Source organism: Eurypyga helias, unplaced genomic scaffold, assembly GCF_000690775.1.
Source record: "Eurypyga helias isolate BGI_N326 unplaced genomic scaffold, ASM69077v1 scaffold2749, whole genome shotgun sequence".
Lineage (NCBI taxonomy): Eukaryota > Metazoa > Chordata > Aves > Eurypygiformes > Eurypygidae > Eurypyga > Eurypyga helias.
Window position 1 is genome coordinate 65,092 of NW_010269952.1, and position 17,690 is coordinate 82,781.

Below are 17,690 nucleotides of genomic sequence, written 5' to 3' on the forward strand. Positions count from 1 at the left end.
AGCTCACGGGTAGTTTCTTACCAGCCTTGGCAAGTCGGACAGGCAGCGCTTGCAGGATGACCCACTGAACTCTGTGCTGTAGAATTCAAAGGCTTGTTTATTCCTTGGGCCGTGCACTTAGGCAAAGGGTTACTGATTGCGAAGAGGGAACTTTTACCTGCATGACACCTGAAGTATTTTGTAGTATGGGAAGACCCCTGAGAAACATTTAGGTTGTGCTTCTTGTCTTTTTATGGTCACTATTAGTATGCTGTCAGACTGCTAGATACCCACTGACTGTTCATACATTAGATGACTTTTGCTACTAAGAAGTGAGGGAATTCAGAACTGAGCAAAAGGCCTTTTGATTTTGCTTACCTGTTCCCAGTTTCTCTCAGCAGTGGGACTACTGGTCTGCTTGGCACTTGTCAGTGATGTAGTAGCACCACTTCTGTTTGCCACAGCTGAACCCCTTTTGATCGTAACATGCTGATTTATTCTTTGAGTGATTCGGCTGACTGGACTTCAGAGATGCTTTAAGGCATCGTTCCACTGCAAGACACTAAAACTGTTGATGACCTTTAAAAACCACTTTCACCACAGCATTCTCCGTGCTTCCATTTCTAAACATTAGCATCTTTCCAACTAACTGTATGTACAGTTCTACATACCAGTAACCATTCTGCATCTTGTTGATCAAGAGTTTAAACATGGGTTTAAGTACTTAGATGCTACTTAGTCTAAAAGTACCAGAGTCCTATTTCACAAGTTTTCATTGCTAGGTTCTAGAATCACAAGCTATGTGTTTTAATAAGAACAGTCTATTTACATAAACTTTATATATCTTTCATCTACCAGATCTACCCCTGACCTCAGTGTAACACCACAATTTCTTTCCAGGCTGAAAAAACTCTCCTTTTATCCAACCAGTTTCAAGTCTCTTCAGCCATATGCTAATCGGCAGAAAGCCATCATATGAAATCCCATGTCTGGATTGAGAGTGTGGAAAGTCTGTCACTCATGCTTTTGGCAAAGGCACAAGGAGAAAATCACATTCCCTGACAAGTGGGAAGTAAAGAATATTTACAAGTATGTTACAGTCTTGCAGAGGTCTAAAATGCAGTTTACCCAAACCGCTACAGTGCAGCAGCAGGATAATAGACAGATTAATTCTGCTGGGATGCTGATACCTAACAGTGCCAGTCACTTTTTAGTTACGGTGTGAGAAAAACAAAATTTACTCAATAACAACTGACACTGTCTGCCAGAAGAGTTTTTAATAATTGTTTTACAGTGTCTTAATATGAGTGAATATTGCAAAATTTTTTCAGTTTGACATTAACATCAGAAATTTAGGTTGAAGTGTAACTCTCTAACTGCTTCCTGCCCTCCCTCCCCTCCCTTTCACCCTATATTTCTGGAAGGAAATTTGATCTCTCCCTGGGGAAGGATCATTCAAATTCTTCTCAGGAATGTAACAGCCAGTGCACTTTCAGGTGGGAATTGCAAGGGGGTGGCTTTTATTATCAACGTTGCAGTAGCTTATCCAAAAAAACCAATCTCACTCTAACAGGTGTTGCACAAAACATAGAAACAGTCATGAAAAGCTTATGTACCACAATTCCAGTGTAATAAGCCATACTCCTATCTCACAAGTATCTTTCATGCTAATACTCATCCCTGCAGAAAGTTTTCTTCCAACAACAACCTCTCTGTTTTCCCAAGTTCTCTTGTCCCTGCTCAGTTCTTCTTTAGGTGAAGCTATCTGTGTTAGAGAAGGATCTTCAGAATTTAGAGACAGATAGGAATATATCTTTTCTGTATATATAATTTTGGATCCCACAGGGAGGAAGAAAACCCACAATACCCAACAACCAGCAAACTAAAAGCCAGGTTATTTATCAGGGCTGGCATATCCAGCACATTCAGGCACTAACAGAAGGAAAAAAGGGATAGCTAGGATAGCAGAGTATAGCAAAGTCGTAAGGAAAGCAGTATAGATACCACACGTTTTTCCCAATCATAGCCAAGAAAGACAAGTGCTTTCCTCTGAGAAGTGATATGAAAGCCTTTATTGGACATACACATCCTCAGGGATGTAGCTCCTTCCCTACTCAAATGACTTGATCATTTTCTTTATGCTTGCCCCAGTTTGTTTTCCAGTTAAACAACGCTTTTTTGTTTTCAGTACTAGTGGGACAGTATCTCTTTCCTCCCACTCCTAATGTCAGGAGGTGAACTGCTGAGTTCTAGCACTGAAATAAAGTCTCTGTTTGTTAGGTGACCGTTGCCTGGAGCTGTTAGTTTGTCACTGAACAGCAGTAGTGGAGTAGCAGTTTCGGATCGTATGTACGTTCGATGACCAAGCAGTGAAAGCTGGAGGAGCCACGATTGTTCTCCTTTGAGTGGGAGTGGCCAGAAATACATGAAACCACCGCCAGCAGTACATGATAACTGCATCTGTTACTAGGTGGACTGTCAAACTTTTCTCAGAACAAGGGACTGGATTTGGCAAGCTTTAGGAATTTAGAAAATGCTCAGGCAATAGGGCAAGGCTTGTTTTCTTTGAGAAAAGGAACCTGCCAGTGTCTAGCCACTGTTTCATGATTTCAGCCTCAGCTACAGCATACATGATGGTAGACTTCAAATGATCTATTAAATCTTGCTTCCTCCTAGGAGTTCCCAAGTCTTAGTCTCAAGGAGGCACCAATAGAGAAGATTTTGTTGAAATCAAAGCAGTAGTGCACAGAAACACTGAAGTCAGGGTTCTCTAAGCAGAAGTGTAACACTAGTAACAGCATAGACAAAACTAAAGGTATCCATAGTTCATCATTAGAACTTTGGCTCTTTTTCTGTCAAATGAGTGACTTTATGTAGTGATTCATGTTTTTCTTCAGATGACTTTTAGCTTTTACTTTTCTCTCAGTATTATTGACAACACTTTTATTACAATTTTTTACAACCCGCTGAAGAATCCAGTGTTCATAACTTCTGTGGCTCACACACTCAAAAACGAATGTGTATGTTCATGTTTCAGAGTAGTGTTGAAATTTGGCTGAATTTACTGTAGTGAGCTCAAGTATCAAGCTATCATGACAGCTAGTTATGCTCTCTTAACCAGAATATCTTCTCACTAGGGTCAATAACCTAAGGGGCTGGGCTCCATGCTACGATAGTAAGGATTTCTTTTCCTAAGCAGAGCTAAACATACCCTCAAGGTTCCTATGGCTGCGCTTCAATGAGCACTTTAACCCTGTATAAGCTGGCACAGCGACTAAATGAGCCCAGCCTCACTTTGTCCAGCTCTCTTGTTCCTACCCTTGTGCCATCTCCCGTGTGCCCACACAAGCATTTATGTCACTGTTCGGTGAGCCAGAGGGAGAAATGTCTATCCATCCGAAAATTAATCCAGTATAAGGAAGAAAAAGATTGAACTCGATCACTTCCCCAGTCCAGTTCACTGTGAAGCTATGCAAAAGCTTTGTCAGCCAAAGAGAAGGATGGGAAGTGCAACACAAAGCACTTCTTACAGCCAGCAACTGACAGTCGTGGGGATTTAGGAGCATAGATGACAGAAATTATTTCCAGATTTTTGTGCCAGGTTCTTTTAGAAAGAGACAAATTTGTTCTCTTTTTTCCCTCCCTTCTTAAACTCGGCCAGCCACGTGTTTAGGGGAAGGTTGTAGAAGCGAACACTTCTGTTCCTGGACCTTTTGAAGATGTTTGCTTAGCCGTACGCCAGCTGGCTTATGTAGCGGCTGAAAGGTTCCCTGGGCTCCATGTTACTATTTGGCACTTTTAGAAATCAGGCAGAAGGATGTCACTTTGAACACACAAAATCAGAAGCGCACAGTGCTACTTGGCGCTCAGAAAAGGTAACAGCACATTTGCTATATTCATAGCCATGCTGAGACAGAGAGAGAATTAGAATTTGTGTCTCAGAAAGCTCTGGACTGCAGCTTTCTGAGAGCTTTCTGCAGGGACCATTCCCACCTTCCATAGTGCCTGAATTTTGTACCATGTTGAAGAGAAGAGTAGAATTGACAGGAAACTGATAGGAGGCTGCCTATCAGGAGAGAGAGAAAAATAAGCTCCCATCTCTCTACCTCATCTCTCTAGCTAGCTATCAGAGACAGATATGGCTCCTGGCTCTTCGTCTGTCAAATACATTATGAAAGCAATTATGTCACAAGCACAGCTCTGGCTTTGCTGAATGAATCTGTCAAGAGGAACAGACTGCCTGGAGTGTTTTGCACACAGCTCTTGGCACTAAAAGAGCAGCATACTTAGTGGGGAGGATTATTTTTTTTAAGGCAGTTTACTGAAGTGCAGACGTGATATTTGAAATCCAGATTTCTGTGTTGTGTGGCTTGCCATTTGGATCTCCTGTTCCATTTAGCATTGATTTACTCATCTCATTCTTAAAGGGAAGGCCAGGTTTCAATATCACTTTACAACCAGAAGTTCTTTTAAAACTTTGTGGTGTTTATCTTAACTGGATTGCAGAAAGGAGAAGAAGTCAGAAACCTGAAACATTACTGGTACACGTCTTGGCCAGACCAGAAGACACCAGATCAGGCACCCCCTCTGTTACAACTAGTACTGGAAGTGGAAGAGGCAATGCAGAGTGCAGAAGAGAAGAATGCCCCAGTGATTGTTCACTGCAGGTAAATAAATGTTGTATCTGACTTCTAAGGGCTTCTTTGCATACAGTGGCTTAGTGCAGATACTGTCATACTGGCTGTCAGTTGGACATGTCCCCAACTGCTTCTGAAATAGTCTGCACTGAACACATAACGCTGATGATGACTCTGTTATAAGTAAGAAGAGCCTCATTTTATTTGCCTTACCAGTAATATATGCATTTAAAGATCATAAAAGGGCCAGGTTACCAAAGATTAACATACTGTGAGTGAAATTGAGGAGGAAGATGCATGTAAGCAGAAAAATGAGAACATCAACCTTAAGCCTCAAAACCACCCCCTTCTTTGATTTTAAAAAATCCTCATTAGGCCAAGGACAAGAATTTAAGTGTAATACATAAAAAAAGTGTCAAAGCTCATTGCAGCAAGTACTAATCAACAGGCAGGAAATCTGTGCAATTGATAGTAAAACTGAAATAGCCCTTGGCAAAGATGAAAACTTCTTACTTGCAAAATCTTTACAATGGTTTGAAGCCCGATGAGAAAATTGTGATTGTCAACCATAGAGCAGAAAAATATAGATGAAGATAGATACTTCTGTCTTCAGAAAGAAGTAAGATGATGTACTTATCACTTGTAGACACGATGAAGTACATTCTTTTGCGCTGTTAACTAAGGAATGTGTTAAGCAACAACTACTAACCATTGAATCAGCTATACTGGATGATTTTCACCCAGTGTGTGAAACTTCTGTGTTTAAAAAAATTGGTCCACAGGCTCTAAACCATTAAAGTTTTGTATAGCTGAATTCTAATTCTTGGAAAGTTGGAGAAGTTCCAGAGGTCTGAAAGCAAATCCTGTTTTGCCAGTGTTTAGAAAGCTCAAATGGGTTTACTTGGAAACTACAAGTCAGTTCTCAAAACAATTATTCCAGTAAATAGCAAAAAGCCTGATAAGCAATGCAGTAATTGTGCCAGGGTAATCTTCCATAATTTCAATAAACTACATTTTGCTCAATTGATTTTTGGGATTTTTGTAGGGAATTTTATCTAGTTCTGCATAACATTTTCTAGGAAATGGCAAATGGTTGCTATCTGGAAGCCATCGTAAATGGGGTGTTATCATACAGTGGGAATGTTTTTAAGGAGACTCTTGGCATGACTGGTTGATAGCCCTGTGTCATCAAAGATCCACCTGTAAGCTAATATGGAGTAATCATCAGTAAAATGTTCGTATGATGCCACATGTCCAGTTTTTCTGCCTGTGTTTTAAAACAGATTTTGACAAATTGGGGAATGTCCAGAGAAAAATAACAAATGGTTTGTAAGAAGGTCCCCTTTGCCCTTGGAAATCTGACTCTCTTAAAGCTCCTTGAAGTATTATGGTATTTGCTGCAGGTAAAGCTTCTGGTCACCATGTCACTTCTGCTTTGCAAACTTGTTTTGTCCTCTTGTATGGTGTCAACTCCATGACACGGTAATATTTGGGGGAAATGGGGCATTTTTATTTAAAATAACTACTAAGAGACATGGTGATAGGATTATGAAGTACTTTTTTATGGTAACTCTAGACCAGAACCCTTTCAGATTATTCTCAGTTGCAGTCATTTTATCTGAAGAAGGAACTGAATGCATTGCCTCTCTTGGAGAGTGGTATATGCAGCAAGCTGTTAGCCAAGGCCTGTGTTACACTGAGTAGTGTAGCTCCTTTGGCCTTTGTGAGAGATCCCCTCAATAGTACATAATGACTCTGGGTTTGGCCTTCAGTGATGTAAAATAATGCACCTTTAAGAAAAAATAAATACCAGCCTAATCATGATGCTATTAGAATCCGACTCAGAATAGTTTGGGTTGGAAGAGACCTTGAAGATCATCTAGTCCAATCTCCCTACTGTGAGCAGGGACATCTTTGACTAGAGCAGGTTGCTCAGAGCCCCGTCCAACCTGACCTTGAGCGTTTCCTGGGATGGGTCATCTATCACCTCTCTGGGTAGCCTGTGCCAGTGTTTCACCACCCTCATCATTAAAAAAAAATTATTACTCGTTTCTGGTTAGAATCTGCCCTCTTTAGTTTAAAAACATTACACCATGTCTTACCACAACAGGCCCTACTGAAAAGTCTGGCCCCATCTTTCTTATAAGCCCCTTCTAAGAATTAAAGGCCACAATAAGGTCTCCCCAGAGCCTTCTCTTCTCCAGGCTGAACAGCCCAACTCTCTCAGCCTGTCCCCATAGCAGAGGTGCTCCAGCCCTCTGATCGTTTTTGTGGCCCTATTCTTAAAAGCAGCTCCATGTTAAAGGCAGGCTAGCAGTCCTGTTAAGTAAGGTCCTGTGCATAATGCACCACTCCTGGGCAGTCTTGGAAGGATTATGATTTTGTTTCGGCCACTGAGAGACCTGCAGCTTGTCCTGGGACAAGTGCTGTCTCAGTGCTGTTTGCTTTATCTAAAAATGGGTGTTGTTCCCTCCCTTTGCAAAACACAGTGAGGTCTGTGAATGGGAAAAGTATACAAAAGCTATGTACTCTGGTCTGCTTGGTTGTGGGCATAAATTGGAAGATGAAAGGGCTTTTTTTTGTTGTTTTTTAACCCGTTGATATACATCCATATGCTGCAAAGAGCCCTCTGAAACACTGAGATATTTGAAGTACTGATGAACAAACTAGATAAAGAAAACAGAACTCGGGGCATGAGGTACAGAGATTTTCAGGGACAAAAGTTTTAATTGGGTAGGTACCTCCATCACAATTATTTGAAGACTGAGGTGAGTTCTTGGAAATTTGGGGGATGATCTTACCATTAAATTGCCTTGATCATTCAGTAATAGAAGTTAAAACAATTCCAAGATAGCCATTTCCCTAACAAGCTCAAATGCAGAGTGAAAAACCTGTCTGTACAGTTGAAGAAACAGTCTCAGGACTTTGTGAGCAGCAGCTAACTACAGATTTCATTGTTGCTTGTACATTACTTGCCAGTGTTTTTGTATTATGACTTCAGTGCAACTTAAATGGAGGCAGGATTTCTTGCAGTTGTGTCAAGTAATTATTCCTGAGGATGCTCACTTAAAATTATTTAACACATAAGAAGGGCTGTCAGCTTTTGCTGATAGCTTTTTATTAGGTGGTAAGAAGAATTCACAGTTTTAATAGCACTGTGCCTTTGAGAATAAAATAAATTCTGGTCATTAAGCAAGGACCGAATCAGATACAAAGGTGTTTAGGGAAGACAGATTTCTTTAATAGTGAATTTGTTGTATCCTGTACTAATTCAGAGAATTACTAGATTGCAGATCTGATCAGCATTGGCAACTGACACCATATTGCTGTTAGCTCTTATTATTTAAGCATGGTGTTTTTTGTGGTTTGTTTTTTTTTTTTTTACTGTACCTGTAAATGAAAATAGCTTTCAAAGAAGCTATTAGAATTAAGCATCCCAAAGCAAAGGTTGCCTTCAATGCAAGGGTTGCCCTCAAACCAAGTCTGACTAAGAAATACTGTTTAACTAATTCTTTTCAATAGTTCAGTGACAGGTTCAATGACATACTGGGTCAAACAGTACCCAACAGTCCATTTTTAGCACTGTATGTGCAGTGTTCATCCTTTTTCTGCAAGTGAATTGCAGAAATTGCAACCTTTAATTGCATTTTCCCGTGGAAGTTTGTATCTTTTCCTAGTTACAGCTTTATATTCACAAGCACCCACCTGGCAAAGATTGGAGGGAGGAAAGGGATAATGGGCTTTGATTGCTGGCTTAATGGCGCTCGTTTAATGCAAAGGTTCCAAAACCATTCTAACATCTCCACTGCCTCTCTCTGCTTTTCCATCCCCTAGTGCAGGCATCGGGAGGACTGGCTGCTTTATTGCAACTAGTGTCTGTTGTAAACAGCTGAAGAGCGAGGGCATAGTTGACATATTACGAACAGCCTGCCAGTTACGGTTAGACAGGTAAGAAAGCCCGTTTCCTTTCCAGGGGAAGAAAAAGGTTTCCCTTTACTTAAGGAGAAACGAATGGGAAGAGGGGAGGAACAAAGGCAAATGGAGGCCAAGAGATAATGTTCCTGGAGGGAAGTTGTTCTGTTCTAAGCAGTTCTGACTTGTAATCTTTGCCTATTTTATGAGCAGTAAACCTCAGTAAACAGCTTTAGAACTGAGCTAGGTTCACAGCTGGCATCACCTTTCACCAGCTGAGGAGTCGACCCCATGTTCTTGCAGAAACGAAGTCTCAAAGGTCTGCTGTGCTTCAGTTCAGAGCCACAGATGGATGCTTTGCTCCCAAGAGGAGTGAAGAATACTGGCCATGCATAGCTGGAGCTGTGAGCACTGTTGGAAGGGCATGGCTGGCTGGGACTTTGTGGGGAGAGGGAGAATATGCATGGTCTGGAGTGTTTGCAGACATATGAAAGGAGCTGTAAAAATCTCCAGGAATTCAGTGCTTTCCAGTTAATCATTTCTTAACACACCACCTTGAGTTTGATTATGAAGTAAACAGACTTGAATTTTGCACCAGAGATGTTATTTTTCCTCTCCCACTGGTTTCAAGTGCCATCAAAACATGTCTCAGTGCTCTCTCTAATGATAATGATAAATGTAGTCGGGGGAAGAGATGTCACGAAAAACATACCAAAGATTTTTCTGAGGGAAAAAAAAAGAACTTCAACCCCACGCTGAACTTTATATCAGAGGAGAAATTATGCTCAGTGGGAGGCAGAAAATGAAATGCTTGCTGCCCTGCTGAGGCTCTGATAGACAGGGACCTGCAGGGGCTCAAAGGTTTGGCTATTTCAATGGATTTCAGGCCAGACAAGGAAAGGCTTCTTGAGGAAAAAGAAAAACAGAATATGAGGAGTGAGTGCTGATTATCTATGGCCCAGTGAAATATTTGGCTGGATCTGAAATATCTTGTCTCTGTGACTAATGTTACACTGGAAAATAGCTATACAAATGGAGGTTGAAGATACCTGCTTACAAATGTGCTTAATACGGAAGACCACTTAAAAATATCAGCCTTGCAGGGAGAAGGGGAACTGGCACTCATTTGCAGAGTCTGTAGAAGAGAGATCACACATGAAGGATGCCATGGAGGAAAAGGAAGCCTGTGAAGACCTCTATAGTTGCCCTGTACCTCTGCGGGGTGGGATGGAATAGGTGAAGGGCATTTAAATGTCATGGGAGAAAATACTCAAGGTGGAAAGCTGTGAAATCACCATCCTTGCTACAGAAGAGCATAGTTTTCTTCAAGGAGTGAAAAATGGGGTTCACAGTCTCTTGGAAGTCATGCTGCCATCCACTGTAGAGTGAAGGAGAAGGAGTCACCGGGGACTTAAGGAAAGAGGGTTGAATGTAGGCCAGAGCAGACAGGTAAAGGAATGCATCTCAATGCCTCACAGCAGTAGGGGGTTGACATTAGCCCTGAGACTAATTTGCCTTTAAGCGGAATCTTTCTTTAAGGGAATCCTTCCTTAAGGGAATATTTCTTTTCCTTCCTTCCCTTCCAATCCCTTGGAAAAACCCTGTGCACTGGGCTTTGCACCAGTGCCCAACAGTTGGTCCTAAAGTAACCTAGTATGGTTAAGGAAAGGAAGTGATCATTCCAACATCCTTCCCACAGTGCTGAGAGACATTTGGTGTCCTTTCCTGCAATACAACTCAGATTTGAAAGGTTTCTGTGGCCAATAGGGGTGAAAACGTAATTTCTCTAGTCTGTGCCAAGGCCTGGACAGCAAGCACATGCCATAGTCTGCACGTGTGTGGGAAGGAGAGGTAGCCACCATATAGCAGGGGACCAGATAAAAAAGGAAAATAATCTCCTGTGCTCTGAAACTCGATGGCCACCCTAGTACTTGTGTTGCTACAACTTCAGGGTGCAGCCTCACTGTTAATGGAATTGCATGGGGAGTAATTTCCAGATATGACTAACGTTCCTTGTGTGTCATGAACTGAGATAATTTCAATGCTGTGTGCAGCACAGAAGGACTCAGAAGCAGATCAGCTGTGAGCCTGTGTTAAGTAGAGCAGATGGGGAGGAGAAGCTCAGCTGGGAAATAGTTTCCTTAGGAATGCAGTGTGTATTTTCCACCTTTGCTTATTGATGAGAGGTTGAAGGACAGGTGCCTGCCCTTCCCTGCTCGTTGCTAAGTGATATTTCAAAGAGCCGCTTCACAAAATACCTGCAAGAGGCTGAAGGGGGAGGTTGTCTTGCCCACTCACTTACTGGTATGGTTGTTGTGGAGCCACGATTGTAAAGCTGGACCCCATAGAAAGGGCAGTCCCCAAGGAGGGTGCTGGAAGTCTGCTATCTGTTTGGCTGAGAGGAAGCAACTTTTCATTCATTTCCTCCCATGGATGGTTTGAGGGAATGTACCACATATGCTCTTGCTCAGCCTGACGCAGTCTGGTTGGCACTGGCCACCCCCGGGTTCCTCAGTGCCACTTGTCATTTCAGCTTCCTTTTGGCACTGTGTTCCCTGGATCTGTGCACCAGCACCAATGCTGGCATGTTTCTACATACACCTTCTGTGAATTTGAGCCATGGGGTTTAATTATTTTCATAATGGATTATCAAGAGATCGTGTATCGCTGTTGTTGAGGTACTCTTTGCAGATTTTTGTGTTAGTAAAATCTGCTTAAAATGAACAACTTTATCCTTGTTCTTTTTGTTCATTTCTGTCTCCTGCTGTAGTACTCACGTGTTGGTTAATATGCTACTTGCAGAAATACACAAGCTAATGATACATAGAAAAGCAAACTGGTTTTGTTTTTGCATATCCTTTCAGGTGTGCAGTTTTAAAGAAAACAGCAAAAGCTGAACCAAAACAGATTTCTGTGCTGGAAGTCTTTTACTGATCAGGGTGTGCATGGCAGTCAATTCAGTTACAAATCCAAGTTGCCTTTTATTCAAGTTCCACTGTCTGTTCCCAAATCCTGTTGGCCATCCCCCAGGTCCCTGGTGAGCTTGCAGAAGGCACAGCATGGGATGGCACGGAGGACAGAAAATCTCATTCCACGATGGGAAAGTTGTGTGCTGCACCAGTTGTCTAAGCTGGGCTGGCCTTGGCTGCTGCAGTCCTGAGTTCAGTCCCCAGTGCAACTGTGAAGTTTTGGATAAGCCACTTCCCCTCTTTGTTCCTCCTGCTCCCATGTATCCATCCAGAGCTTTGGGGTGGGGGTTGCTTTTTATGGTGGTTAAAATGGAGCTTGGAGTATAGGAGCTGCAGTGACATGAATGTCAGTGATGATGGTGTTGCCTTACTGGATGAGGGTCTCTGCCAGGACAAATGAAGGTAAAGCCCATTCCTGTTCAGACCATGTTCTGTCCCTCAGTTAGCGGACATTTTCAAAAGGGAGCTTGGGGTCAGACTGCACGCTGGTTGCAATCGATGGGTGCTTTTCACTCGTTTCAGCAAGCTTTGGAATAGACCTTTTTTGTGTAACACTGTTAGCTATGCCATTTCTTCTTATGTTATTTGCATGTAATAAGCCTGCTGTTTCCCTCCCCTTTTCTTCTTTCCTTTTCAGGGGAGGAATGATCCAGACTTGTGAACAGTATCAATTTGTCCATCATGTCATGAGCTTGTACGGAAAACAGCTTTCTAGAGCATCAGAAGAATAAGTGTTCATGATATACCTAAAGGCTAAAACCAAGAGAACTTTTGACTGCATTCAGATATATTTCAGATCTGATAAGAGACACATGGTAACTTGGCTGTCTTAGCTGGAAAGAAAGATATATTATTTTACTTCAATATTGCTTTTCTGCTCTTGTTTGCATTGACATTTAAGAGCTGAGGTACGCCGTGTCTTAAACATATGTGACAGGACATAATCTTCACCAAAAAAGGCTTATTTATACTGTAAATAAGAATAGTAGCTTCATTTGTTACAAAAGCAAGAAAAAAAATCAGAAAAAAACCCCACTGTCTTCAGTTTGCTATTTTTAAAAAAATCATTGCTAATATATCCAAATACAGTGTGAAACTTTTTGAATTGTCATGCTGAAATGTGCCGTATGTTAACTAAGCTTGAAAGTAACTTTTTGCCTCTTTCTGATTGTTTTTACATATAAAATTACCGAATACTGTGTATATCGTAAACTTTCTGAGCCTCTACGTTGAAAGATTCAAGTAGATTCACGTTGAAACGATGTTTCACACATCATGTTTGCTTGTTTATTTTTCCTAAAGCAGTCCACCACCAGTGTTATCAGAACTAAGGGGAAAAAATATTTCAGTGATGTGAGTCAAATTCTTACCTCCAATTCTTGCCAGCAGTGTGCCCCAGCATCGTGACAGCTGGACCAATCTGAGGTGAATAGTAGAAGTTAATCTGAACATAGCTTCGTCACGCTTTACCTTTTCTTTGTTGATATTTTGGCATCTCAGTCTGCCACCAGATTTGATGTTTTGCGAGTAGTTTCTCTTTTTACGTAGCCAGACCACAGTCCAAATACAATTTCCCCTGAAATTTGAGGTTTGAAATCGGGTGAGGAATTCTGTAAGCTGAATTCATCTTTATTAAAAATGTAATAATAAAATCACTTGTATTCTATGAATTTAAACTTGTTTCAGAGCTTTGAGGGTGATCGGGTGCCCAGTGCTCATTAAAATTAACACGTATCCTGTAGGCAGCTTTACAGAAACTCAGTCTGAACACGTTGGGTGCTTTTTGATAAATCTGCCCTCAGACTAAATTCAGACAATCATTAGCCCATTCTGATCACTAGTCCAGGCAGCAGTGTTTCCTTTTCAGTAATACAGCTGCTGCCCATGCTTTTCTTTTCAGACCTCAGCCAGGCTGTGAAGGCTAGTTGGTGTTTAATGCTTAGAGGTAAGCACATGTTTAAGTGCTTTATTGAGAAGAGAAAAATGGAGGTACACAGGACCCTTAGCATGGAAGATGAGTGTTTTGTGAATAGAAGCTGTAATGATCTACTAAAAATATTTTTGCTTCTTTTTATTTGTAACAATAACCAAAACCCACTGTTTTTATTAGTGCAGGAGATTCTGATAATTTACTGCACTTTGTAATCAGGAGAAGGTAAAGCAGCTCTCGGAACAATAAGGGCTGATCCTGCTCCTGCTGAGGTTTTGCTATTGACATCAGCAGATGCAGGGTGTAGGGCCTGAAATGTTATGCCTACAACTTAGTCACTGTGGGGAAAGTTTCCCAAGATTTCAGTACACATCCTTTGTATTTATTCTGTATCCATGAACCTGTAAAAATCCTGTCAGCAGGGTTTGCATGAATGTGTGGCAAAATGTGTTATCTTTAAACCACTTGATTTTATTGCTGTATTTAAAATATTTCCTTCAGTGAGAAGCTAGCAGGAAGAACTGGCATTCTTTTTAAAAATACTGGTGGTAGTCATTAAATAGAGCAATAAACTTAAGCTTTTGAGCATAACATGACTGTTAGTTTTATGTAAACCTTGTAGCTATCTCCCCATTGCCACCGATTCTTTTGAAGGGGTAACATTATTCCACCTAAACTCTCCTCAGAAATAACAAAAGCACCACTGATGTTCTGAATAACATTGTAAGTGGAACTCCCTATAAATGATGTTTTCAGCTGTTCAGTGCCCTTCAGTGTCAAAACTGACTCAGTGAATAAAATTACTTGTTCTGTCATCAGCTTCTTGTGCATCTGCTAAAGAACATTTGTTGATGATTGATAGGAGTGTGCTTGTAGGAGCGAAGTTCAACGTTTAAGTTGCCTGCTGTACTAGGAGACTTTCTAGAGGAGAATTGCTTTATGGCAAACAAGGTATAAAGGGCTCTAAGATACTGACTTTGAGGTCCTTGTGCTGACCCTCAGCAGGTATTAGTTGGCAGTGCTTCACTGACTTGAGTAGAAGTGAATGATTTAGGCTACGAAAGAAATGTAGCCTGCTGTCCCCTCCCATTCGTCATATGTGGAATGTCCTCAGAGAGTGTTCACTGATAAAATCAAGCTGTTTTGCATCAGTTCACTAGTACAAAGCAAATGTCACCCTTGTTGCACAGTCTGGTTATGAGGGCTGCACTGCTGCCATCTCGCTCAAGAGCATGCCACTTGGTCAGGATCGAAATATTCAAATGCTTCTTGAAGCCTTATTGTGGAGACTTGGAGCTAATCCTCCTATTTACTCTTTGGCCTTAACATAATTAATTTGTTTCACTTTTTTTTTTTTTTTAATAGAATTTGCAGTCTGAAGGACCTTGTATCAGCTGTTCTAATCTCTTCTGATGGCAGTCTTAAGTGTTTAAGATTAGCAGGAGCTCTGGCCATGCAGCAGCACTTGAGATGAGTAGGGCTTCTGTAATCAGTAGGTTTGAAACTGAGCTGACAATAGGAACTAAGCTAAGCTATGCATCTTAACTAGATCTCTCTTTTTACTGTTCACCCCTTGTCTATTAAAAGAAAATTCCTAGCACACTTCAGCCACTCTCTCCAGCTCACTGCCCAGGCCTCTTTGTACCAGAGACTACAGCTTTAATACCTACGGCTCAGTTGCTTCCCAGAGGACTGAATTCCTCTCTCCAGGTAGGTTAGCATATAACAAACTTGCAATCGTTTTATTTAGAAACAACTGTGATGTCTTCTGTTTCATAAGCTTTTTAACACGTTGTGAGCAGGGCAGAGCCTAGCTCAGTGCCTCGCTTGTTCACTGCTTATTTGGTCGTTGGCCATCACACTGAAGCAGTGTTAACCTGTTTATGTTTCTGTCATGGTAACAGACTAATGGCATGCTTTGTCCTTTTGTAGGTACTCAGGTATCAGCAGATACACAGGGTTATGTAAGAACAAAACCAAAATTGCACTTGCGAGCAAGAGCTGTCCCCAGGTAAAGCATGTCTGACTGCAGGATCAAGATAAGATGACTTGGTCAAATTATTCTGAAATGTCAACTACCTAGCAGTCCTGTATGGTAGAGTGTCACGTTTACTTGAAAGATTTTTAAAAGTAGCTAACAATTCTGAATGTTTCCTCTTCAATTAGTCTACTTTAGAAAATTTTATCCTTAACCTGTGAATTTGCAGTTGCAAAAGGGCTGGAGACTGAAGAGGTCACTAAACGAGACCTTGGATTCTGTCACTTCCCTGCTGTCTCTGCAGCGGAGGAGCCATGCCGCTTGCACACAGCTGGTCTGCTGATGGGTAAGTTGTGGCAGCTTTTAGAAGTGGACCTGCACTGTTATTTTTGATGTGTTCTTTCCCTGGAAACCATTTGAAACAAAGGAAAAGAGTAAATTTAAAGTTTGTTAATCATAACTTGGTGTTCTCTGTTTTTGACGTGAAACATGTTTTATACATTTACTAGGGAGAAAACACACTTTTTCTGAGATACACTGGGGGTAACCTTGTTTCCTCTGCGGGGTCTGTAGATGTGTATTTGCTGATGTCTGTGAGAGCAACTGTCAACTTAGGATAATGTAGGGCAGCTCAGGAATCCCTCAAGAAAAAGAAATACTCCATTCAAAAGCATGGAAGACATATGTGAATGAAAGCAGCATTTGTACTTTTGTGTATAAGGGATGGGCAGTCAAAGAACTGCATGCTCTAGACAATGCAAACATTGATTTCTGATTGTTAAAAGTGAGTTTCACATATTCACAAAGAGGTGAATTCCTTCTGTTACACATAAGGAAAGAGAAGAGTCCACTTTCTTCTGAGTACTCATAGATGAGGCTGCAGCACCTGGATACATCAGATGCCACATTCCCATGGCATGGTGTGGAAGTCACAGAAGGGGTGCGATTAACTTTGGTGTGGAAGACCTGCCCAAGCCTGTGCGCCATGTAATCCCCAGCAGGGCAGCAGTGTCAGGTTTATTCCGTTGATGGCAAAGCTGAATGCAGAGAAAGGCTAAATTGTTTACTTGGAATTAAAAGCCATGTTGGCACCAGAGCTGGCAATATGGCTCAGAGCATTTAAGAAGGTAAAGCTTAAACAGTCTGGCAAAGGACTTGCATATTGCAATTCCCGGCCCTTCCTCTCCACTAGAACATGCTACTCAACTCCTCTGCCTGTTGCTTCTTAGGCTTAAAATAAGTTGCTGTATTGCACTAGTTTTAATGCAGTATGTTGACAGCCAGTGTTTTCCAGGGATCATCTCTTCCTTTGGAGAGAACTTGTTTTGCCAGATACTCTTCAAAGGGCTCAGCCTCTTCTTGCATATACTTTTGATCTCAATACATCTCAGAATTTTGGCGACAGAGAAGTCTGCAGTACTGTGGCTCTTACTAAAGGCATTGCGCCTTTGGGAAATGGTAGTGTTTGCCTGAGTCAAACTTTCCTTTTTATATCTGACTTTAACTCTCCTAGTCTGTTGCAAGGTGTCTGATTTCCTTTGAAAAGGCAAAGGCAACACTTCTTTCCAGGGATCAGAGAGAAAAAAATCCTGCAAAGATCCTTTGGCTCATTCTCCTTTGCATGCTTAGCTTGGTTTGCCTCTGAAGTGGACACAAGGAAGATGGTCAGGAGTTAAGTCAAAACTAATAAGGCATGATAGAAACCTCCTCTGGTAAATTAGCTTCAACTCCTTTTGTCTCAAAAGAAGGAAAAGCAGCTATGATTGGTTTCACTACATCCACTGTCATATTCTCGGTCTTTAGGCTATTTTGAGGAGTATGGAGAGCGAACACTCGAGCATCACAAAGGTCAGGGTAATGGAGAGATCATTCAGAGTCAATCCTCCCCATTTTGAGGCCTGTGTCTGACACTGTGGCCAGACTGAATGAGTCAGACTAAAAGATCTTCTCGTTCATCTGCTTTGGTTTTCCCCCACAGCAGCGTGTGCATACGCACATGTCCATGCCATGTGCCACGGTCGCTGGTGTAAGAACAGACGCATGATGGAGGATTCATGAGCACTGTGAAATGAGCATTGGAAAGGGACTGCCTGGCTTTGAGTCAGTTTGGATAGGTGGGAGGAATTGGATTGGGTTGGCAGAGTTTTGGTTTTGTTGGGGAAAATGTGACTTCCAGCCCAGATACCAGGATTCTCTGTATCTGCTCTTGTTCCTGAATTAGAATATTGAAGAGGTAAGTGAAGGTTCATTCCTTAATAGATATATTAAACAAGCAGTAAATAATA

At 41.5% G+C, this 17,690-nt stretch overlaps 1 protein-coding gene across 1 annotated transcript in view; it reads left to right on the forward strand.

Annotated features, from left to right (window-relative positions):
* Window positions 1-12,503, forward strand: part of PTPN5 (protein tyrosine phosphatase, non-receptor type 5 (striatum-enriched)) — a 73,931-nt gene extending 61,428 nt beyond the window's left edge. Inside the window, exons 11-13 of the mRNA XM_010158245.1 lie at window positions 4,486-4,646; window positions 8,451-8,564; window positions 12,135-12,503. Of these exons, the coding sequence (XP_010156547.1) occupies window positions 4,486-4,646; window positions 8,451-8,564; window positions 12,135-12,228 (369 nt within the window). The 3' untranslated portion in view covers window positions 12,229-12,503. The remainder of the gene's footprint in view (window positions 1-4,485; window positions 4,647-8,450; window positions 8,565-12,134) is intronic.
* Window positions 12,504-17,690: the final 5,187 nt, after the last annotated feature.